At 38.6% G+C, this 22745-nt stretch overlaps 2 protein-coding genes across 2 annotated transcripts in view; one reads left to right on the forward strand and one right to left on the reverse strand.

Moving 5' to 3' along the window:
• thoc1 (THO complex 1) lies at positions 1–12128 on the forward strand. Its single transcript, XM_061979275.2, has 21 exons — positions 1–110; positions 280–353; positions 429–489; positions 569–638; positions 2078–2196; positions 2264–2312; positions 2394–2489; positions 5080–5162; positions 5237–5310; positions 6606–6714; positions 6784–6918; positions 8905–9005; positions 9076–9142; positions 9199–9249; positions 9316–9386; positions 9468–9563; positions 10898–10963; positions 11036–11119; positions 11186–11333; positions 11402–11486; positions 11726–12128. Exons 1-21 carry the CDS (start codon positions 63–65, stop codon positions 12001–12003), a joined length of 1965 nt encoding a protein of 654 aa, XP_061835259.1. The 5' UTR covers positions 1–62; the 3' UTR covers positions 12004–12128.
• Positions 12126–22745, reverse strand: part of usp14 (ubiquitin specific peptidase 14 (tRNA-guanine transglycosylase)) — a 17181-nt gene continuing 6561 nt past the window's right edge. Inside the window, exons 5-16 of the mRNA XM_061979276.2 lie at positions 17773–17876; positions 17616–17674; positions 17362–17492; positions 17225–17305; positions 17081–17157; positions 16892–17006; positions 16125–16190; positions 15953–16045; positions 13001–13129; positions 12882–12939; positions 12705–12812; positions 12126–12635 (exon numbers count right to left, since the gene is read on the reverse strand). Of these exons, the coding sequence (XP_061835260.1) occupies positions 12484–12635; positions 12705–12812; positions 12882–12939; positions 13001–13129; positions 15953–16045; positions 16125–16190; positions 16892–17006; positions 17081–17157; positions 17225–17305; positions 17362–17492; positions 17616–17674; positions 17773–17876 (1173 nt within the window). The 3' untranslated portion in view covers positions 12126–12483. The remainder of the gene's footprint in view (positions 12636–12704; positions 12813–12881; positions 12940–13000; positions 13130–15952; positions 16046–16124; positions 16191–16891; positions 17007–17080; positions 17158–17224; positions 17306–17361; positions 17493–17615; positions 17675–17772; positions 17877–22745) is intronic.

The raw sequence follows: 22745 nt of genomic DNA on the forward strand, positions 1-22745 counted from the left end.
ATCAACAGCAACTCTCGACCCGGAAGCAGTTTGATACGACGTCCGGTTTCCGGAGTGTAAAAATGTCGCCTCCCTTGTTCAATTTTGTCGAAGCTAAAGACAAGTTTTCGGTGGGGGAATTTGTTCATCTGTATTTACTTATCGAATACTATTAGTTAACGCGTTTTTATCATGCTTATTGTTATTCGATAAACGAGAGCTTTTTAGTGCTGTTTTATTCATGTTTACTCACCTAGCATGTAGCTAATGCTAATGTTTCATTACATATTCTTCTCGCAGGCGTCCATCAAACAAGCACTGACGGGGAAAAGCTGCAAACTAATACTAAACTCTTTCAATCAAATCCCCGGGAAGTAAGTAGCAACATTTATTCAGCAATGAATACCAAACATGTACGTTAGTGAACCGCTTGTTTTCTCGCTGGTTAGTGAAACCGAAAAGAAGACCACACTTGACCAAGCTTTTAGGGGAAGTCTCGGAGAGCAAATTGTAAGAGACCATTAAAAATGTTTTGTTTTCATCCAGATATGCTTCAAAATGTGAGGTGAATCCGTTTTTGTATCTGCAGGTCGACCAAACGACGAGCTGTGACGACTACCTGACTCTAATCTTCATGAGTATTGATGTAGTCACTGAAGGTATGCTTTGATTGATTGATTGATTGATTGATTGAAACTTGTATTAGTAGATAGTACAGTACATATTCCGTACAATTGACCACTAAATGGTAACACCCGAATAAGTTTTTCAACTTGTTTAAGTGTTGAAAAACACTTAAACAAGTGTTTAAGTGTTAATCAATTCATGGTACAAATATATACTATCAGCATAATACAGTCATCACACAAGTTAATCATCAGAGTATATACAATCAGGGGGGTTAGATTTGGTTGATATCAGCACTTCAGTCATCAACAATTATATCATCTGAGAATTTGACATTGAAACAGTGTACCGGTAGGTCTGACTTGGTAGGATATGTACAGCGAGCAGTGAACATAGTGAGCTCAGAAAGCATAAGAACAAGTATATACATTTGATTATTTACATTTGATTACCGTATTTTTCAGAGTATAAGTCGCACTGGAGGATAAGTCGCACCTGCCGAAAATGCATAAGAAAGAAGGAAAAAAACATATATAAGTCGCACTGGAGCCCGGCCAAACTATGAAAAAAACTGCGACTTATAGTCCGAAAAATACGGTAATTACAATACGGGGAGGTGGGATGTGGAGGGGGGAGGGTGTTAGTCTAGGGTTGTAGTTGCCTGGAGGTGTTCCTTTATTGCGGTTTTTTTCAAGGAGGATAGAGATGCACTTTCTTTTACACCTGTTGGGAGTGCATTCCACATTGATGTGGCATAGAAGGCGAATGAGTTAAGACCTTTGTTAGATCGGAATCTGGGTTTAACGTGGTTTGTGGAGCTCCCCCTGGTGTTGTGGTTATGGCGGTCATTTACGTTCTGGAAGTAGTTTGACGTGTACTTCGGTATCAGGGAGGTGTAGCGAATTTTATAGACTAGGCTCAGTGCAAGTTGTTTTACTCTGTCCTCCACCCTGAGCCAGCCCACTTTGGAGAAGTGGGTAGGAGTGAAGTGTGATCTGGGGTGGAGGTCTAGAAGTAACCTAATGAGCTTGTTCTGGGATGTTTGGAGTCTAGATTTGAGGGTTTTGGAGGTGCTAGGGTACCAGGAGGTGCATGCGTAATCGAAAAAGGGTTGAATGAGAGTTCCCGCTAGAATCTTCATGGTGCTTTTGTTGACCAGAGAGGAGATTCTGTAGAGAAATCTTGTTTGTTGGTTGACCTTTTTGATTACCTTTGTTGCCATTTTATCACAGGAAAGATTAGCCTCTAGAATGGAACCTAGGTAGGTGACCTCATCTTTCCTGGTGATAACAATGTCACCCACTTTAATAGTGAAGTCATTGACTTTCTTAAGGTTGATTTGGGACCCAAATAGGATGGATTTTGTTTTACCCAAGTGTATGGATAGCTTGTTGTGCTAACATTTTAATATAACTATTTTACTGTAAAAACTGTAAATAACCCCCGCAATAATAAACATGTGTCCATGCAGGGATCTGCTCTGCTACGACTCCTTTCATCCTGCTAGGAGATGTCCTGGACAGTCTTCCTCTCGACCAGTGCGACAAAATCTTCTCCTTTGTTGAAGAGAATGTTTCCACCTGGAAATCTGTAAACGAAGCCTTGAATTTTTTATGCTTAAAACATGTACCTATTTTAAATCCGCCCTCTCTTACAGAGCTCATTTTACACTGCTGGCAAGAACTACTTGTTGAGGATGTGTAATGGTAAGCAATTATTGTTCCATATTTATATCTTCATATTGCATTCTTTATCAAAGTCACTCATTTATTTTGTCAAAATTGTAGATCTTTTACGGCGGCTGTCCAAGTCTCAGAATACAGTTTTCTGTGGGCGGATCCAACTGTTCCTGGCGCGTCTTTTCCCTTTGTCGGAAAAATCTGGTAAGAACATTGATTCCACTGTATGTCTCGTCATAACACTTTTTTTTTTTTTTTTTGCAAATATGTTTTATTGAATTTTACAGTTAAAATCACATTTGACAGTCATACTTTGCTCACGCAAACACATCCACTCATACACACTCACGTGCACTTGAACTTTAACAACTCAAGTTTTACAGTATAGACATTATTAGAAAAAATACCCAGATATTGTATGTACTGTATATCCATCCATCCCGCTCTGGCTCAGGATCAGCAGGCTATCTAGACCATAGCAAGATGGATGAATATTCCTCGGCATCAAGGATCCTCAGGAAGTGATCACAAGATCACCTCCCGAGGACCTCTCCACCGTTCACACTTAAAAAAGAAGAAAAAAGTCACAGGGCTTGATCAGATGCAAAAAAAATACAAAATAAAAAGTCACAAAAAAAAGCAAGTAAACCGTGACAAAACCATATCAAAAGTGACACAAAAAAGCAATAGTAGTGTGGGATCAATACAAAAAATAATAATAATAATAAAAAAGGAATACAACTACAAAAAAGATATGGCGATTTTTTTTTTAAATTTTTTTTTATGTCTATAAGTTATGATTCAATATATGTCAGTAAAGGTTTCCAGGTTAGTTCCCATTTATTCATATTTGTAGAGTTTATAAATCTTATTTTTTCAAGAGTCATTACATTCACAAGTTCATTTAGCCAGTTCCTGAAGTTGGGTGCAGATGGGTTTTTCCACTCTTTGAGAATGAGTCTTTTGGCCAAGACCGTCCCGAGAAGCAACACAGCTGTAATATATTTTGGAAGTTTTTGTGTTTCTGAAGACCACCCAAACAAGATTATATCCCTGTCAGGAACAAGTTTTCTCTGATATACCCCCGAGTAAAAGACGAAAATGCTGGACCAAAATGATTGAATAATTGGACATTCCCAAAACGAATGAGACAGTGATCCTTCAGCAGATTTACATTTATCCCAAAGTGGAGATGTATCAGGATAAAATTTGTGTAATAAGACCTTGGAGTAATAAAAACGATGAATCACTTTAAACTGCATGAGCCTACATCTGCTGTTAATTGAGCAACTGTGAATTTGAGAAAGTGTCCGTTCCCATTGCTGTTTGGGTATTGTTGTTCTTAGTTCCTGTTCCCATGCTCTTTTAACACCGTCTGCTGATGTCATGGGCATAATGAAACACACTTTTTTTACAGTAATAATTATCCACTCTTTGTAAGTTTGTGTTTAGTTTTTTTTACTTATTTTGGTGCATGAGATATACATATTGTCGGGCGGATCGACTGACATGTTTTTTTCAGGCCTGATGTCGATGTTTGTGTGCGTGTCAACATTTTGGACTGTAGAAATACACATTTTTAGACATATCGTCTATTCCGGGGGTGTCAAATTCATTTTAGATTGGGGGCCACCTGGAGAAAAATTTACTCCCTAGTGGGCCTGACTGGTAAAATCACGGCACGATAACTTAAAAAACAAAGACAACTTCATATTGTTTTCTTTGTTTAAAAATGGAATTGAAAATGTACAAATCATAATGTTGTTGTGGTTTTTTTTACACATACATGCGGTTAATAATATTCTATCTTTGTCGTTATTTATACTTTCTGAATGAATTATGTGAGTATATCAGTATATCAGTCAACTCATTGGTGTTAACTTTCACTCTATCAAGATAAAAAAATATCAAAATCAAATTACAGGATGTTATTTATGTAGTTTGATCATCTTCCTTGACTGGTGCACTAACATCATGTGGTTTATTTATTTTTACATATGTAGCATCATCTACAAAGATACAAAGAATTGCTATTGGGACATCTAGTAGACACATTTAGAACAGCAGTTTCTTTCATTCGAAAATTTCGTCTAATTTTTTTACTTAGCGAAGTCATCCCGTGGGCCGGATAAAACCTGTTTGTGGGCCTAATCCGGCCCATGGGCCGTACGTTTGATACCCCTGGTCTATTCAAAAGCATAATTTTATAGCTGCTAGAGGACTTTAAGGGCTGATCAAAACAAATTCAATTGATGCATTTTGGTGTCCTTGAGTATATTTTTAATGACGTTTTTTCCACATATATGTATTAAAATATTTCTTATTCTAAAATACTTTTTGAAGTATGCATTTTTGTGTTTTGAGCATAGTAAGTGCAGTCTCCCTCCATTGCACCTTCAGCGGCTAAAACAAAAGTGGTTTCAATGTAGATTAAATTCACAACTGCTTCTAAAATGGCCATAAAACGTGGTAGATGTCGCCGGCGCGTTTGAATGCTTTGCAAAAGTCGCAGGTTGGCGCATGATAACATGAATATGCAGCAGATAGGTGTTAGTGGTGTTGCCCCGTGTAGTACACGCAAAATCCTCCTTTTAAATAAGGCGGTCTGACCCACTTTTCAATTTCGCACGCAGTCTTAGTAAATCGCACTAATAGTACACGCTATTTTATTGTTGGCACATGCTCTTTACCACGTGGTGTTTGGATGTTAGTAAATCAGACCCATAATGGTGTTTTTGTAATGCAGTATCCTTCTATGCAGTGCTGACAATGTGTGTGTTGTGTTGTGTTGCAGGTCTAAATCTACAGAGCCAGTTCAACCTGGACAATGTGACTGTCTTTAACAAAAATGAAGGCGAAAGCACTTTTGGGCAAAAAGTAAAAGGAGCTTTACATAATCCAAATGTGTGATTTGCTTGATTGTGTTGCTGAAGTAGTTATACTTTTTGTAGCACACGGAAGAGAAGGAAGACAGCATGGAGGTGGAGGAAGGAGAAATGGGAGAGGAGGATGCACCAGCATCGTGGTAAGTACACTACTGTCAAGTATAGGGATGTCCCGATACAACTTTTTCACTTCCGATACGATACCGATATTGTAGCATTGAGTATTGGCCGATACCGATATCAATACGATACGATATAGGCACGAATCATACATATATTTATTCCTTATTTTGTTGTGTGGAATGTTAGCAAAGGCTTGATAAAGTGATGTTACTGTTACTGATGTTGTAGTGTTAAAACAGAAAACAATAGTCAGCAAGAGTAGGTATAGGAAAAACTGACCCATTTATTATTAACCAATTGGTTACATAAATTTTAACCTTCAACATAAGAGTATTACCTCAACAAATCCAATAAAAACAAAATGTTATATTTAAAGTGCAAAATAACCACTAATACCAACATAATTATACAATTGAATAGAATAAATTAAAAATAAATTAGAAGACCCTGAAAAATAACCAAAATAAATCCAATAAAAAAAAACGTTTTAAAGTGCAAACAATTCAAGTTCACTTCAGTTATTTTTTTACTGTCAGCATATGTTGGATAGTATAGTTTTGTCTACAATGTAGTGGCGGCTAGGAATAATGTAGCGAGGTTTGAGGTGCTCCATTAAGCGTTTAAACCCGACATTACTCACCACCGACGGGCTGGTCCTCAAGCACAATAAACTGGGCTATCTTTTCTGTTATGGCCATTGCCTTTTTGCTGTCCCGTGGTAGTTTGTCACGTCTTGCAAAGCTTTCGGCCAGCGTGGGTTGCTGAAGCTTCGCCTTGCTGCTCTCGCGAAAATCCTCATGTTCTTTTTTGTGGTGTTTTTTCAAATGTGCGATGAGGTTGCTTGTATTGAACCTTCCCGGTTCTGTCCCTCCACGGGACACTTGCGCCTGACAAATGTTGAATTTAGCGGCAACGTCTTTGTCCGAGTTTAGGTTAAAATACTTCCACACAGCCGACATCACTACACTTTGCTGCAAGCACACGCGTTGTCGTTGTTGTGATCACGTGGGCTGTGCATCAAAGACGCTCTTCTTCCGCGGCCAGCACCAACGTTAATTAAGGGGCATGGCCGCCACCTACTGTGTTGGAGTGTGATCAAACCAGAGTCACCTATTATAGACGTGCTGCAGTGGTAAATGGACAGCTTATATCGGAGCGCTTATATCAGAGTTTTTAGATTCAGTCCGATAAAATCCGATATTCACTTTTTTGGCTAATATCGGACTGATTTCCGATATCAATATCGGATCGGGACATCCCTAGTCAAGTAGTGATGAGTCAGCGCTTGTCACTCAATCAGATGTGCTTCCAGTTCCATTCCCATCGACTACAACCTGTACAGAAAGTTCTGGACGCTGCAGGACTACTTCAGAAACCCACTGCAGTGCTACGAGAAAGTGTCCTGGATGACTTTCCTCAAGGTATTTAAATGCAGCACTAAATGGTTGATGAACGTCGGAAGCTCATTGCTTGTCCTCTGACGCCTGCAGTACTCAGACGAGACCTTGGCGGTGTTCAAGAGCTTCAAACTGGACGACATGCAGGCCACTAAGAAGAAGCTGGAGGAGCTCCGAGCGTCCAGCGGAGAACACGTTTACTTTGCTAAGTTCCTCACTAATGAGAAGGTGGGCTCTTCTTTATATTTTGTTATTTTTAGATGAAGCATTCACATTACCGTATTTTTCGGACTATAAGTCGCAGTTTTTTTCATAGTTTGGTCGGGGGTGCGACTTATACTCAGGAGCGACTTATGTGTGAAATTATTAACACATTACCGTAAAATATCAAATAATATTATTTAGCTCATTCACGTAAGAGACAAGACTTATAAGATTTCATGGGATTTAGCGATTAGGAGTGACAGATTGTTTGGTAAACGTATAGCATGTTCTATATGTTATAGTTATTTGAATGACTCTTACCATAATATGTTACGTTAACATACCAGGTACGTTCTCAGTTGGTTATTTATGCCTCATATAACGTACACTTATTCAGCCTGTTGTTCACTATTCTTTATTTATTTTAAATTGCCTTTCAAGTGTCTATTCTTGCTGTTGGATTTTATCAAATACATTTCCCCCAAAGTCCAGTTTTGGTGCAAAATGCATTTGTCAGATCAAACCAGGAGTTGTTCCTGCCTTGTTTTGACTTTCTTTTCTCTCACATGGTTTAATATGCAAATCAAAATATAGCATCTGTATATATGTACTGTAAATGTATATACAGTACAAGCTAAAAGTTTGGACGCACTTTCTCATTCAATACGTGTTCTTTATTTTCATGACTATTGTAGACATTGTAGATTGTCACTGAAGGCATCAAAACTATGAATGAACACATGTGAAGTTATGTACTTAACAAAAAAAGGTGAAATAACTGAAAACATGTTTTGTATTGTAGTTTCTTCAAAATAGCCACCCTTTGCTCTGATTACTGCTTTGCACACTCTTGGCATTCTCTCGATGAGCTTCAAGCACACCTGTGAAGTGAAAACCATTTCTTGAAGCTCATCGAGAGAATGCCAAGAGTGTGCAAAAAAGTTATAGAGGAAATAGTAGGGGTGTAACGGTACACAAAAACTTCGGTTCGGTACGTACCTCAGTTTAGAGGTCACGGTTCGGTTTATTTTCGGTACAGCACGAAAACAACAAAATATACATTTTTGGGTTATTTATTTACCAAATTTGCAAAATCTTCCACCAAAAATATTTTTCTTAGTGGAATATTTGATGTAAAATAGTCGGAACCTTGGATAGGTCAATAATTCATAATAATATTGATTTTGATTCAATATTATGTTTTGAGCAATGACAGTTTGTAAGAAAGAAAAACAGCTTTGTTTTATTAGTCAACATTGCAACTTTTTCTAAATTACATTCAACCTTTTAAGCTTTTTTATTTCACTTTTGTTATGTTTTTGTTTATTTTAGTAGTATTTTTAGAATGTGCCGTGGGCCTTTAAAACATTAGCTGTGCACACTTTTGACACCCCTCTTATGGATAATAAAAAATTAAATCTATGGATAAAAAGCAGAGCCTGGCGACGCATGCGCGTTTATCATAACTCTCTCGCTCTCTCTGTCTCTGCCCCTCCCTCACCAATGCTGCTGCACGAACTGTTTGTTTTGTTTTCAACCCCTTCTTAACCCTGAACGTACATTGAAAATACACGCAACCCCTAACTCAAAATGCCGGACATTCGAGGCATTTAAGAAACTCCGCCCTGACAGCTCCGGTGAAAAGAGGACGTATGGTCAGTCTATCCTAGCCCATTAGCTGCTAGCATGCCGTGTGTTGTGCCTCGGTGTGCATTGTTTACACAACGTGCGTTACGCTACTTAATATGTCCGTGTGGAAACTCGTTCGGTACACCTCCGAACCGAACCGACACCCCCGTACCGAAACGGTTCAATACAAATACACATACCGTTACACCCCTAGGATATAGTAATAAAACAAAAAAAAAGAATACATACAAATTAAAATAGACACATTCAGAAGCAAAATAAAGGTGTTGTGACTTTATTGGTTGAAATGAAACTATACTTAGACTCTTTGTGTTGAAGTGATTGTTGTCGCGTAGTTTGTCATGTGCCTTGTGTGTGCAGCTGATGGACTTGCAGCTGAGCGACAGTAACTTCCGGCGTCACATTCTGCTGCAGTACTTGATCCTCTTCCAGTACTTGAAAGGCCAAGTTAAATTCAGAAGGTAACTTTTGGAGACCTGAAAATGTGAAATATAGCAACTCGTAACCACGTGGTCTCTGATGACGCCACAGCTCCACCTGCGCGTTGAACGACGACCAGACCGCCTGGATCGAGGACACCACTAAGCTGGTTTATCAGGTGAGCACAAATGCCCGCGCTTTTATTTTATGACGCCGACCTCTGACCTCTTGCAGCTTCTCGGTGAGATTCCTCCTGATGGGGACAAGTTTGCCACCATGGTGGAGGTGAGTCACCATCTTGGAAATACTGCTAATTAACAACAATTAACAGTGAGGCTTCATTCCTGACAGCACATCCTCAACACAGAAGACAACTGGAACGCTTGGAAAAATGAAGGCTGTCCAAGTTTTGTGAGGGAACGGTACAATAAAGCGCCGTCTTCTCCATATTTTGTGTTTGATGTCCTCGCCGACATTTTCTCCACTCGCTTGTTTCACGTCAGGCCCACTGATGACAAACCTAAAAGGCCCACCAGGAAGCGAGCGGCTCCAGAAGACTTCCTGGGAAAAGGACCCGACAGAAAGATCTTCATGGGGAAGTAAGGATGAATTCTCACTCGGCACCCAAAATCTGGATTATTGGACCGTACTGTAATGCTTGAGTATACCTCATGCGATTGCTCCTCCCAGTATATTGATGATAATCACCGCATTTCAATATAGAAATACACAAAATGACTCAAAATAATCCACACAGTCCAAGCCTGAGCTCGGTCACACACGTGAGTACGATGTAGATGTGTCATGTATTTACAGTGGTCACTCCGCTCGCCAGTTAATGATTCGTTCATTTGTAGTACCATCCTGCACAATTGAAGTAAGTAGACATAAACAACGAATGTTAAGTCAATGACACACTCTCCAACACAGACATATGACGTGATTCATGTAATTGCTCCTCCCATATGTTAATGATATCCACCACCTTTTTATTATAGAAAACACAGAATGGCAAATAATCCACACAGTCAAAGTCTGAACTCGCCAGCACAAAGTAGATATTTCATATATTTATAGCAATAGCTCCTCTTGCCAGTTAATAGTTAATTCAGGATTATCACCACGAGCACAATTGAGGAAAATAGTCCCAAAAAAAATGAAAGTCCATGATGCACTCTGACACACACCACATGATTCATGTCATTACTCCACCCAGCATTTTATTACTAACCACTTTTGATTATAGAAATTCACTCAAAATAATCCACAGCTCACTCGCACATGCGTCAGTACAAAGTAGGTATGTCATATATTTGTAGCAATCTCTCCTCCGACCAGTTATTGATAATCGCCAACTTGCACGAGAAACGTGGGCGCGTCATGAAATTGTTGCGATTGCTCCTCCTGCCGGTTATTAACGATAACTGCTACCGAGCACAAACGGAAGGGCTCAAAATAATCCTCAGTTGAAGTTCTAGGGTTCACTCACTTTTGAAAGAAAGTAACTCCGCCCACCAGTTATTAATAATTGCCACCTTGCATATTAGAAATAAACAGTGGACACATCACACACCAGCACATGCAGGCGTGTCGCGTAACTAATGCGTGCGCTCCTCCTGACAGTTATTAACTGCTGCCCTGCAAAATAATAGTGACTCAAAATAATACACACAGTCATCCCATGCACAAACACACACAACCTAAACATGTGATGTAATGAATGCAATCGCTCCCACTGCCAGTTATTTATGATGAACGCCATCGTGCATAATTGAAATTAACCACGTGACTCAAAATAATACACAAAGTCCATGGTAAGGTTGCTCACACACATGTATGTGTCATGTAATTGATGCAAAAGCTCCTCCCACCAGTTATCATAACTCCCAACCTGCACAAAAATAGTAAAGTGACTCAATGTGTAATTTTTCAGTGATGAACTGACTCGCCTGTGGAACCTCAACTTGGACAATCTTGATGCCTGCAAGTCAGAGAACAGGTATAAACATTTTTAAAAAAAGGTGTGTGAGGTGATGTAGGTGGGATGTATTTTTTGATGATGTTGATGCAGGGAGTTCATGCCTTCACTTGATGAGTTCTTTGCTGAGGCCATCGAGCAGGCCGACCCTGTCAACATGGTGGAAGAGGAGTACAAGTAAGATCAGCTCTTTTTTTTTTTCTTCCTTTTTCCACTTTTCCTAACGAGGTCTTTGGGTTGCAGAGTTGTTCGGAATCCAAACTACGGCTGGCGAGCGCTGAGGCTGTTGTCCAGAAGAAGTCCTCACTTTTTTCAGCCCACCAACCAGAAGTTCAACAGCCTGGCAGAGTACTTGGACAGTATGGTCAGCAAGCTGGCCAAGGAGCTACCAGTAAGGAGCGCTCACATCACACCTTGCAGTCAAGAACTCAATGCTCATGTCACGTTTTTGCTACACAGAAGGACATTCCTTCTGAGGAGATTAAAACTGGCGAAGATGACGATGATGAAAATGGAGACAATCTGCTCAAAGACAGCAACGACAGTGAGTCAAGTAACACAATATTGGACTTATTTTAACTTAAAATATTTTAAGCTATGTACTTTATTGATATTACAACTTTAAGTAAGACTACAATAACTGCATTATGACTTTTAGAAAAATCATGTAAATATATTTTTATATTAGTAACATTTACTACAACTAATTAATAGTGTTTATTAGTTTGGTTATGACCTTGTCTCACAATCATTACATTGTCCTTTTAAATATGTTCTGTGCAGGTCCAAGCATGCCTAGCAAACTAGTGAGCAACCAGCAGATGGATGACATTGCGTCCAAAATGGGCGCACGCTGGAAGATGCTGGTCTCTCACTTGGACATGAGGGCAGCCGAGCTGCGTGAGATTGAGGCCGAGAGCGACGATGTGGACATCCAAGCCAAACTGCTGCTGGTCACCTGGCAGGACCGTGAAGGGGCTCAGGCCACTGTAGAAAACTTGGTAGTGGCCCTCAATGCTGCTGGCTTCTGCAAGTTGGCGGATGGCCTCAGTGAGGCCTGAGAACTTGAAACTTTTTTTTTTTTTTTAAGTGTGGTGTCAGGCCAAAACATGTTTTTGTATGGAGTGAGTTGAGTGTAGAAAGTGTTTAGTTTCCGAGCTGACTGATTAAAGGTTTTGCTACATAAGGGCATATTTTGGTTTTATTTTCAGCACTTATGAAAAGCCATCATCAGTCTTAAATAACTTACAACAGAGTAGAGATGAGTGTTACTGCTCAGAGAAACAAAGTGAACCATTACATTTTTACACAGTAAGACTTGTATTTGGCAGAGAAGTTGAGCAGGAGAGGACGTGAGCAAAAGGCAAAGCCATGACAAGCACCAAGTCAAAGGCTTTAAAAATAGACAATGTGTAGAAAACATCTGCTCTTTCATCCAGTCCATGTTTTTAAGCTCACTATTTTAAGTTTACAGGAAGCGGAGGTGACATGACTGTAGATGACAATTTGTTGTGTGTCGCCCCCTCCTGGCCAGCCAGACACTATTGTTCCTCCACCTCCTCCAATATTTCCAGCCGTCGCGGTCCGTAGAGCAGAACGTACGCTATGTGCCAGTCACCACCACCAGACAGTCTGAGGATGTCCTCTGGAGAAACCACGCTCACTTTGTCGTCGTCAAACTTCACCCACTCGTCTGTAACCAATCAGAAGCTTTAAGGACAACGTTAAAGAACGGCCGTATCAAAAGGAGCAAAGCACCCACCTTCTTTCCTCTTCACCCAACCCACGTAATGACCTGACGAGCTGGAGCGACCTTGATGTGTCAACACTGCCTGAAGGTCGTAGTAACCGCTGTTGTTGGAGCCAACGTCTGTGCCAGCCAATAATCTTAATAAAATGCAAAACGTGCTGCACATGCTCACTAACATGTTTCACTTACCATCAGGGAAAGAAAAAGGTTGATACTTGACTTCTTTGACTGTAGTTTTCTTTGTCAGCTGTTTGAAGGACAAGGTGTGAAGAAAGGTAGACTTAGAATGATAGCGTTCATGTCCTCACCTTCTGTTGCTGCTTCTCCAACTTCTTGTCCTCCATCTCCTTAAACTTTGACCTGACAGCCAGCATGCTCTCCTGCACCTCGGCAGTACACAGCTCGTACACGTCCAGCAGAAGGGGGAACTTCACGTCCTGGAACACAAACATCATCATCATCATGCCAGGATCCTTCCAGATGAACCCTTGTACAAGCTTAAGAGGCTGTTTGCATTTACATTTACAGATGCCTAGAGGGCGCTAACTTTCCAATGTATTTTACACAATCTAGCCTATTACGAATTCTAAGATGTAATGACATCAACTACTTACGTGAATGTATATTCTACCAACCAAGCAGCAACTTTCAGGTTTGTTTCCCGCTTTTGCAATCTTTGTCGCTGCTGCTGTTATTGTGCCCTTGGACAAAACCCCTTATACCCACCTGCTCCCTGTTTTGTGAGTAACGTTAACGTTATCCCTTTGTTGCAACGCGGGGCTGATAATGTGTCTCCAGCCGTTTTGAGAGAGAAAATGCACGGTTACCAATTTGGAAATAAACGTAACGGACAGAAATATTTTAGGTTGGTTTCATCATGGAATAAAGCTATATAAATATATTTAGATTTGAGTGACGCTTTAGTATAACTAAACGTTATGAAGGTGCTGGAATATTTCATGCTATTATTCAGAGGCAGTCTAAAATGAAGTCTTTATTATTCACAACAAACGTGTACAATATCTGATCAGTTCTGATTAGTTACATTTCTGTCTTATTATTGGTGTATGCTGCATCTCCAATGTCCATTTATTTCATTTAGCTTTTTTTTTAATGTGGTGGCGTATTTGCCTTTTACGTCAGAAATGATTAATGAAATCAACTAGGTATGTATTAAGTTACATGTAAATGATGCTACTATGTACGTTCATTGTATGGTTTCTCTCATTTCAGAAATAAACAAGCCAGCATTAGTGACTTGGTACAAAGGAAGGTGTGCACACCACAGTAAGTGGCTGCATTGACTGATGCTATCCTGAATATGTTGCTAACTGACATGAGGCCACTATCAATGGTGGAGGATGAAGGTTTTAGAAAAATTATTCACGTCCTCAACCCTGGTTACACTCTTCCCTCGAGGACCCATTTTACCAAAGTGATGGAGAGGAAGTACGAGCAGACATTCCAAGCAGTGTAGGCTGACATAAAAGCCACCCAGAGCAAACTTGCTCTCACTACTGACGTGTGGACAAGTGTAGCCACCTTGGCAATACATGCCATTACATTGGAGACGAATGGAACATGAAGTCAATCTGCCTTACGACCAAGCCACTAGAGCAGGGGTCAGGAACCTTTTTGGCTGAGAGAGCCATGAAAGCCAAATATTTTAAAATGTATTTCCGTGAGAGCCATATAGTATTTTTTTAACACTGAATACAACTAAATGCGTGCATTTTTAAGTAAGACCAACATTTTTAGAGTATAAGTCTCCTATTCTTTTTAATAACATTGTTATTCTGAAGTTAACCAATAATAAATAAAATACTTCTTACCATTAATGAACAGGTGCGGAAGAAAATGGATTGATGGATTAAAATGCATGAGAATGTTTTATATTCTGAACGTTATTTTTAACACTGTGATTACCAGCGGAATTATTCATTACTTATCGTGTTAAGCAATGTCAGCTAAGATTTATCTGAGAGCCAGATGCAGTCATCAAAAGAGCCACAGGTTCCCTACCCCTGATCTAGAGGAAAGACATTCAGCATCCAACATTGCAGAATGGTTGGAATAGGTTGTAGCCATGTTGGAAATTCCCCCAAGCAAAATTATTGCTATTGTGCATGACAATGGTGCACTTTATAAAAAAAAAACATTTTTGTAACAGTTGCCTTGTTTTATTTGGCAAGTTGAAAGAACATAGTGCCAGTGTGCTGTTTTTTTTTTTTTTCAATAAAATACTGGAAAGGATAGAAATGTAGTGTGTCTCTTTTACCCGCGAAGTAATAATCGACAGATGAATCGATTATCAAATTAGTTGTTAGTACGCGTATGCCATTTACTGTCAGAATGTCATCCAGGAACCTTTATAAACATTTTACTTGAATGCATGTTATTTCTTTGCCCAAAACTTGGCTACAGTTTTATCAGAAGTTTTTTCAGGTTGTATTTTGGTATACATATATTAATTGCACTACTCGAAGGCCAAATGTTCCTCTGTGTCTTAACAGGTTTGGTACCATATTGGGTTTTGTACTTTCAATATTTAATGTTTTTTTTAATCTATATGCATATTGTATGGCACACTGCAATCTATTGAGTTCAAATAAAAGCCTGTTCCAAAATAAAGTATGAAGAGTTTTTATCCTTTAATCAGTTAATATGAACATCTTTGACGTTAAAGATATTATTGAATGTAATGGCATATAAAATAACAAAAAGAAAAATAACAGTTACTTTACTCCTAAAATGAGGTAACTGAGTTAAAAAATCCAATTACTTTTTGGGAGACTGTTTAATTAACTAATTACTTTAATGGAAGATGACCAGCACTGGCCATGGTATATAAGATGGATTTAAATGTGAGTGTGAATGTTGTCTCTGTGTTGGCCCTGTGATGAGGTGGCAACTTGTCCAGGGTTTTTTCCAATCGTAAAGAATGAGATGAATTTGTTTCTTATGAAAAAAGTAATCTTGGTAAAATACCAGGATTACAGTCTGTTAAAAATAGCAGCTTAAGTGAGAATCAATGGGGTCAAAATAGTTCTCAAAAGAAAGTGCATATACTTAATGTTTAATATATCCTATTCTAACAACATGGCAATTTTTTTTTAATAGCTTGTGAAAAACAAATTCCCTGGCAAAATTTCAGACCGCTAAAGTTCAAAGTGAAGAGTCATAATATAAGGAACACATGCAAAGCCAGTTTTGGGCCCTATGGGTGCACAAGGGTTAAAAGATCAAGGCAAGAGGCAAACCTTGAGGACTTTGGCATTGACGGACTCTTTCTCTTTGTAGTAAAAACGAACCATCTGCACAGTCAAGTAGGCAGGAAGACGACTCAGCTTTGACTGGCAGTAGGAGAAAAAAAGTTCAGTTAGTTCTTTTGAAAGTTTAAGATGGTCTTTAAAAGTTGTTTATGCCACTTACAGATTTGATGTAAAGAGCATTTCTGTCCAAGCTTGTGGACATTTTTGTGATTTCTTCCTGAAGTCTCTGAAGAGGAGAAGGAAAAAAGTGTTACCTTGGTAACCAGATCGTCATGCAACACACATTTACACAAATACATGATTTAGACAAAGACAATGAAATGTTCACTTTTGGGTGATGACAACTATAGAACAGAAAGTTACTTTCTGTCCAGGATGCACATTTGAATATGAAAAATTATGTACTTCTCAGGTTTAAAAGTGACAGTGGTTTACTACTTTTTACAATTACACACTAAAGCACCAGACTAAATGGCTGCAGTTTAACCCAGAAACAGATCATTTCTTATTGTATTAATTATTGATTAAAAATAGTATTTTATATGACACCTTTGTTGTCAATAGGAACAAATGTTTCAGCTTTTGTTTGCTTTGCTATTTTAGCAAAATTTAAAAAGGAACATACTACAATTATAAATATTTTAAAACATGTGCACCATTTTAATTCAAAAGTCCAAAATTGTATTTTAAAATATGACGAATTTGAAATGGACTTAAAATAAAGTGCATTATTTGACGGTTAAAATGATAATGATAATATTGGAATCAATTTAGAATCGGAATAGATAATGCAATTTGGGTTTAAATAAAGAAATTTCAGCACCTATAATAATTGGCTATGCCTGGAGAATGCTTTTTTAAATGAATCCTGGAATAGAGGATTTATCAGTTAGGGTGGTGATGCATTCAGGTACACCGGGTACATACCAGCCTTAGTCCCGTGGCGAGATACTTGACTTCTTGATTGATGAAGCAGCTGAGTTGAAGTTGACTCTCCTTGCCTTTTATTGGCTCCTCCTCCTCAGACTCTGTGCATTTCATACTAAGCACAATTTGAGGAAAGAAAACATGAAGTGGAAAGCTTTAAATGAGGACCTGACGCTGCAGAAAGGATACGTTGTTTCAAATTCTACACCAAAGTATTGGTCGATGAAGTTCTTCTTGGAAGAGGCGGAAGCGCCCTCGGACTCGGTCTGAGCATTACAACGCATGATGTAGTTAATAAGAAGAAGAATATTGTGAAGCTACAATGTGTTGTACCTCCATTGGAGTCTCTGCTTCTATTGGCTCCAGCTTCTGCTGAAGGACTCTCATCATCTCCAGCCAGCACTCGTTAGCATCCTGACAACAGGGGTAAGTCAACAACATGGAGATGCCATATAATGTTACTTGCTAACCTGTTGCATGTACTGTCCCTGATCTCCCTTCTCTGCAAACTGTGGAAAGGCCATGTGGAGGAACTGCAGCAAGATGATGGGAGGCAGACTGGAGGAGGTCTTGTCCATGGTCTCGTATAAATCTCGCAGAGCTGAACATTCAAACATCAGCAAGCTCCTTGACTTTAGACACTTTGTATTGTCCAAAAGTTTTTTCACTTAATGGCACTCTTTAATCGGATACCAACTACAAACATAATTCATTGTATACCCACCTGCTGTGATGTACTGTGACGGTGCGCTGGCACCTGAGGACCGCAGTGCACCTGAATACCTGTAGAGACGCAGCTACAGTCAACTCGATCATGCACGGACATCAACATAGACTAGCTTAGCAGTGTGCTAAAGTAGCGCTTGTTGACATGTGCTTACTTTCTGAGCGCTGTCTTGAGCTCAGGTACAGAGCGCAGACACTGCACTGTGGCGTTCATGTAGCACGTGTTGCCCAGGTTGGTCAAACCGCAAGGAAGCTCCATCTAACAAATGACAAGTTCATTAATGTCTTAATAGAAAGTAGACTTAGCCCAAAATTTTAGTACTTTCACAGATTTCAAGCACCGTTGGAAACCCTGTGAGATGCAATAAAAGGTCTCTGAATAGCCAAATTACATTTTTGGTACAAAAGGCCTTTTCAGGATGTGATGAAATGGAAAAAGCTCCTTGCTCATAGACTATCACCTGTGACAAACCTTAGCTAGATGAACCTGACAAACGCTTCACTTCACAGCTTGGTTTACAGCAGAGGTGTCCTAACTTTTTACGCCAAGGTAATATTCACTTTTCTTTATTCTATTTATTTTAATTTTTTTTAAACATGCTAAAAAACACTTCAGTGTAAGTCCACATATGCTAAGCTGCTGAATATATTTCAATATTATTTTTTGTTAGAGTGATTATGGTTTATGCTTGTATAGCCCTTTTCTATCTTCAAGGTACTAAAAGCGCTTTGACACTGTTTCCACATTCACACACTTATGGTGGGAGCCCCAAATGTCTTGCTCAAGGACGTGACTAGGATGGCGGAAGATGGAGATCGAATCAGGAACCCTCAGGTTGCTGGCACTGCCGCTCTACCAACCAAGCCACGACGATGTATTGACTACCAAAACAACCCTTCAAAATTCTGGAAAGCCATTATGTCTTTCTAACAATAACTTAAGTATGAAACTCCCACCGAGTAAAATGAAAACTTCTCATAAAGACATGCCTCTAGTTCTTTGCTCAATTACCTAATCACATAGAAAACTCTCTTCCACAGGAGTCTCAATTCACAATTATACTTTCTAGCCCTCAAAGTTGTTAGAAGTCACTAAATCTGCCACTTCCGATTTGCGAGGTCTGGGCGATACGGTCTAAAAATATAATCTCGGTTTAAAAAAAAAATAGTTACAACCCTCCCCACTTTTTAAAGAATCCAATGACAGATAATTCAAAACAAGTTTATAGTGTATGTACTTGTTTTGAATTAAGTTTGCACGTGTTTTAGTGCATGCAAACCTTTCGTAAATCAGGAAGTAGGGGTTTATTTTTGTGTTTATTGTGCATCCTTCCAAGGTGGAAAGAAACTTGTTTCTGCTACATTTCTGTCTGTTCTTGATTATGGTAATGTATAATACATGAATGCTTCTTCTAATGCTTGCCACTGCTGTAGCAAAGAGCTTTGCTTTTCATAACACATTACAAATACCGGTAAGTTGAAATGGTCTTAATTACACTTCAAAGCCAGTCTTTTGTCTGCAATAGTTTAATAATAAATAACATTATTATAAATGGTGCTAAAAAGGATTATCCTAAATACTTCTCAGATGGAAATGTAAAAAATGACAATATGAACAAAGTAGTTGAAAGCTTCAATAAGTACTTATTGAACATTGGACCAAATCTGGAGGAAAAGATTCCAGATCCCGAGTCAGTTGAGGACATGAATGACACCATAGATAGAAACCCCAACTCTATGTTCCTTGAAGGAGTGACAAAAGAGGAAATAATCAATATTGTGAAAAAAAGTAAATCCAAGACCTCAACTGATTGATACGTAACTGATATGGAAACGATAAAGGTTATTGAAAAGATTTGAAAACCTTTAACATATCCGTCAAAGACCAAGGAGCTGGTCATTGACTTTGAGAGGTCGAGTCCAAGGTCACAACCTATTGTGATCGAGGGAGTCAAGGTACAGACCGTGGACTCATTCAAGTACCGGTACCTTGGGGTGTGGGTGGACAACAAGCTGGACTGGACTGTTAACACTGACAACACAGAGTTACCACAGAGTAGGCTGTACTTCCTGAGGAGGCTGCGCTCCTTCAACATTTGCAAAAAACTCTTGTGGATGTATTATCAGTCTGTGGTTGCCAGTGTTCTGTTATACATCGTAGTGTGCTGGGGGGGGCAGCAAGAAGGACAGCTCCAGACTGGAGAAACTGATCAGGCGGGCCGGCTCTACAATCGGAATAAAACTGGACTCACTGGTGAGTGGCAGAAAAACTAATGAGCATCATGGATGATTCCAGTCACCCTCTGTATAGCATTATCAGTAGCCAGAGGAGCCTGTTCAGTGCGAGACTGCTTCATCCCAAGTGCAGGACTAATAGACTCAAAAACTATTTTGTCCCACATGCCATCAGACTGTACAACTCCTCTATCTGTACACTGCTGCTGGAATTTTAATTTTCCTGAGGAAACTCTCCTGAAGGAATCAATAAAGTACTATCTATCTATATCAGCAACCTATCATTTCAAACAGGCAAACTCCCAGATAAAATGAAAATAGCAAAAGTCATACCAATTCATATGACTGGTGACAAACACCACTTTACAAACTACAGACCTGTTTCTCTACTTCCACAATTTCCTAAATGATTGAAAAACTGTTTAACATAGACAAAATAATAAATAAAGACGAAACACTCACAGACAACCAATATGGATACAGAGCCAACATCTCAACAACAATGGCATTAATCGAAATAACGGAAGAGCTCACCAATGCAACAGATTGCAAAAAGATGTGCTGCTGCAGTGTTTATGGATTTAACAAAAGCATTTGACATAATTAATCACAGCATCTTAATAAACAAATTAGAAAAGTATGGAATCAGTAGGTTGGTCTTGAACTGGGTTAGGAGCTACTTAACCAACAGGAAGCAATATGTGAAGATAGGCGAACACTTCTACAGAGCTGAAAATATTATGTGGCGTACCTCAGGGATCAATACTTGGACCAAAATTGTTCAATCTTTATATAAACAACATTTGTAAAGTTAAAAAGGGCTTAAAGTTAGTTTTATTTGCAGATGATACAACTACATTTTGTTCAGGAGAGAACACCAAAGCTAATACAAATAACAGAAGAAATGAACAAATTAATGGTTTGACAAAAACATCTCAGTAAAACTAAAATAATGCTATTTGGTAACAGTAGAAGGGAGAGTCAAACAAATACAAATAGACATTGAAAGGATAAAAGAAAACATTTTTCGGTGTAATAACTGAATTAATAACTGGAAACCTCATGTAAAAAATATCACTCGCTACTTTATGTTGTATATGTCAATAATGAATAAAGCAAAACATGTTCTGGACCAAAAATCACTTCATATTCTTTACTGCTCGCTCATGTTACCATATCTGAGTTATTGTGTAGAAATATGGGGAAACAACTACAAATGTGCGCTTCATTCACTGATGGTGTTACAAAAAAGATAAATTCGAATAATACATAATGTTGGATACAAAGAACATACAAACCCTTTATTTATTGAATCACAAATATTGAAATTCAACGATTTGGTGCATTTGCAGACAGCTAAAATTATGTACAAAGCAAACTATAACCTGCTACCCAAGAATGTACAACAATTATTCTCAGCAAAGGAGAAGAAATATAACCTTAGAGGAAAATCTAATTTAAAACATGTGTATGCTCGTAAAACACTTAAAACCTTTAGCATATCCGTATGCGGGATTAAATTATGGAATGGATTAATCAAAGAAATCAAACAAAGTACCAATATGATTCAGTTTAAGAGACGGTTCAAACTACAAGTGTTCACAAAGTACACAGAACAATAGTTATGAACATCTTGAACCTTTTTTTTTTTAGATAAAGATTATTTATGTATTTAATATTTGTTTACTTACTATGGTATATTATTTATTTATTCACTGTTCTGTTACAGAGCACAAGGAAATGGGAAAAATTGCTATGTATGAAAAGGGGTATGATTAAAAATAAGATCAGCTTCTTCCTACTCCTTTTCAGATGTGCTGTAATGAAGCAACTGGAAATATGTGATGCATTATATTGTATCGTATGCATGTTCGAAATAAACTGAAATTGAACTGAATTGATTTGTTAGCAATGGGAAAAACGTCACAAGTTGGACAAATTTGGAGGAAGTGTGAAGGAATGCAAGATTGTTTTAAAAATATCTCCTCCATGCTTGATTTCTAATTTTCGGGATTTATGCAGATCCCAAATACACAAAAACAGGTACCAATCAATTGGTAAGAAAAGTTGGTTTTGCATAATAGGACCCTTTTAATAATGCTTAATGTAAACTTTTATGTATACAACATTTCGTGGGGGCCAACAAAAATTAAGCTGCAGCCTGCAGGCCATAATTTGGACACCCCTGGTTAAATAACAGGGAAAAAAGCAACTTTGCAACACTTCTTAAAAAAAGATGATAGAGCTGTTAGTTTGACCATTTTGATCATCAAATTAGCTAATCTAAAATAATGTTGCTTTTAAAATATTGTAGCTCACATAACTATGTCAGCATTGCTAACATGTATGTACTCCTGTCCCAATCCTTAATGTTACATTGTTGTATGTGATATTAGTGTCTATTACTTTGGACAAATACAGATTTACAGTGTGTATAGAAAAGTAGATAAAGTGCAGAATAGTGTCTCTTGGAGACAAACACACAGCTTATTAGCATTATAGCTACAAACACGTAAGACAGCACATTCCCAGTTGGGCTAACTAAAAATCACTTTTAACAGTGACGTGCGGTCACTGGAGGCAGGTGAGGCAGGGCCTCACCTGCCATCATGGAAAGAAAAAAAATGTAAAAAGAAAAACATTTAATTAAATTGTTATATGTATTCAGTGATTATACTATAAAGTTATTTTCCATTTAACTTCACCAGTTTTAGAGTATTTTTATTCAAAATCGCTGAATTTTCACATTTGCCGTTCAAATACTGAGAAGAGACGGTGCGGTGATCAGCAGCCAGTTGAGGCACGTCACTCAGTTGTGCCTCAACATGGATTGCGGACTTGGCTAACTGCTGGCCTGCTGTGCAGTGAGACCGTATTGCTATATGAACTATAT

The sequence above is a fragment of the Nerophis lumbriciformis genome, linkage group LG19 (genome assembly GCF_033978685.3).
Source record: "Nerophis lumbriciformis linkage group LG19, RoL_Nlum_v2.1, whole genome shotgun sequence".
Lineage (NCBI taxonomy): Eukaryota > Metazoa > Chordata > Actinopteri > Syngnathiformes > Syngnathidae > Nerophis > Nerophis lumbriciformis.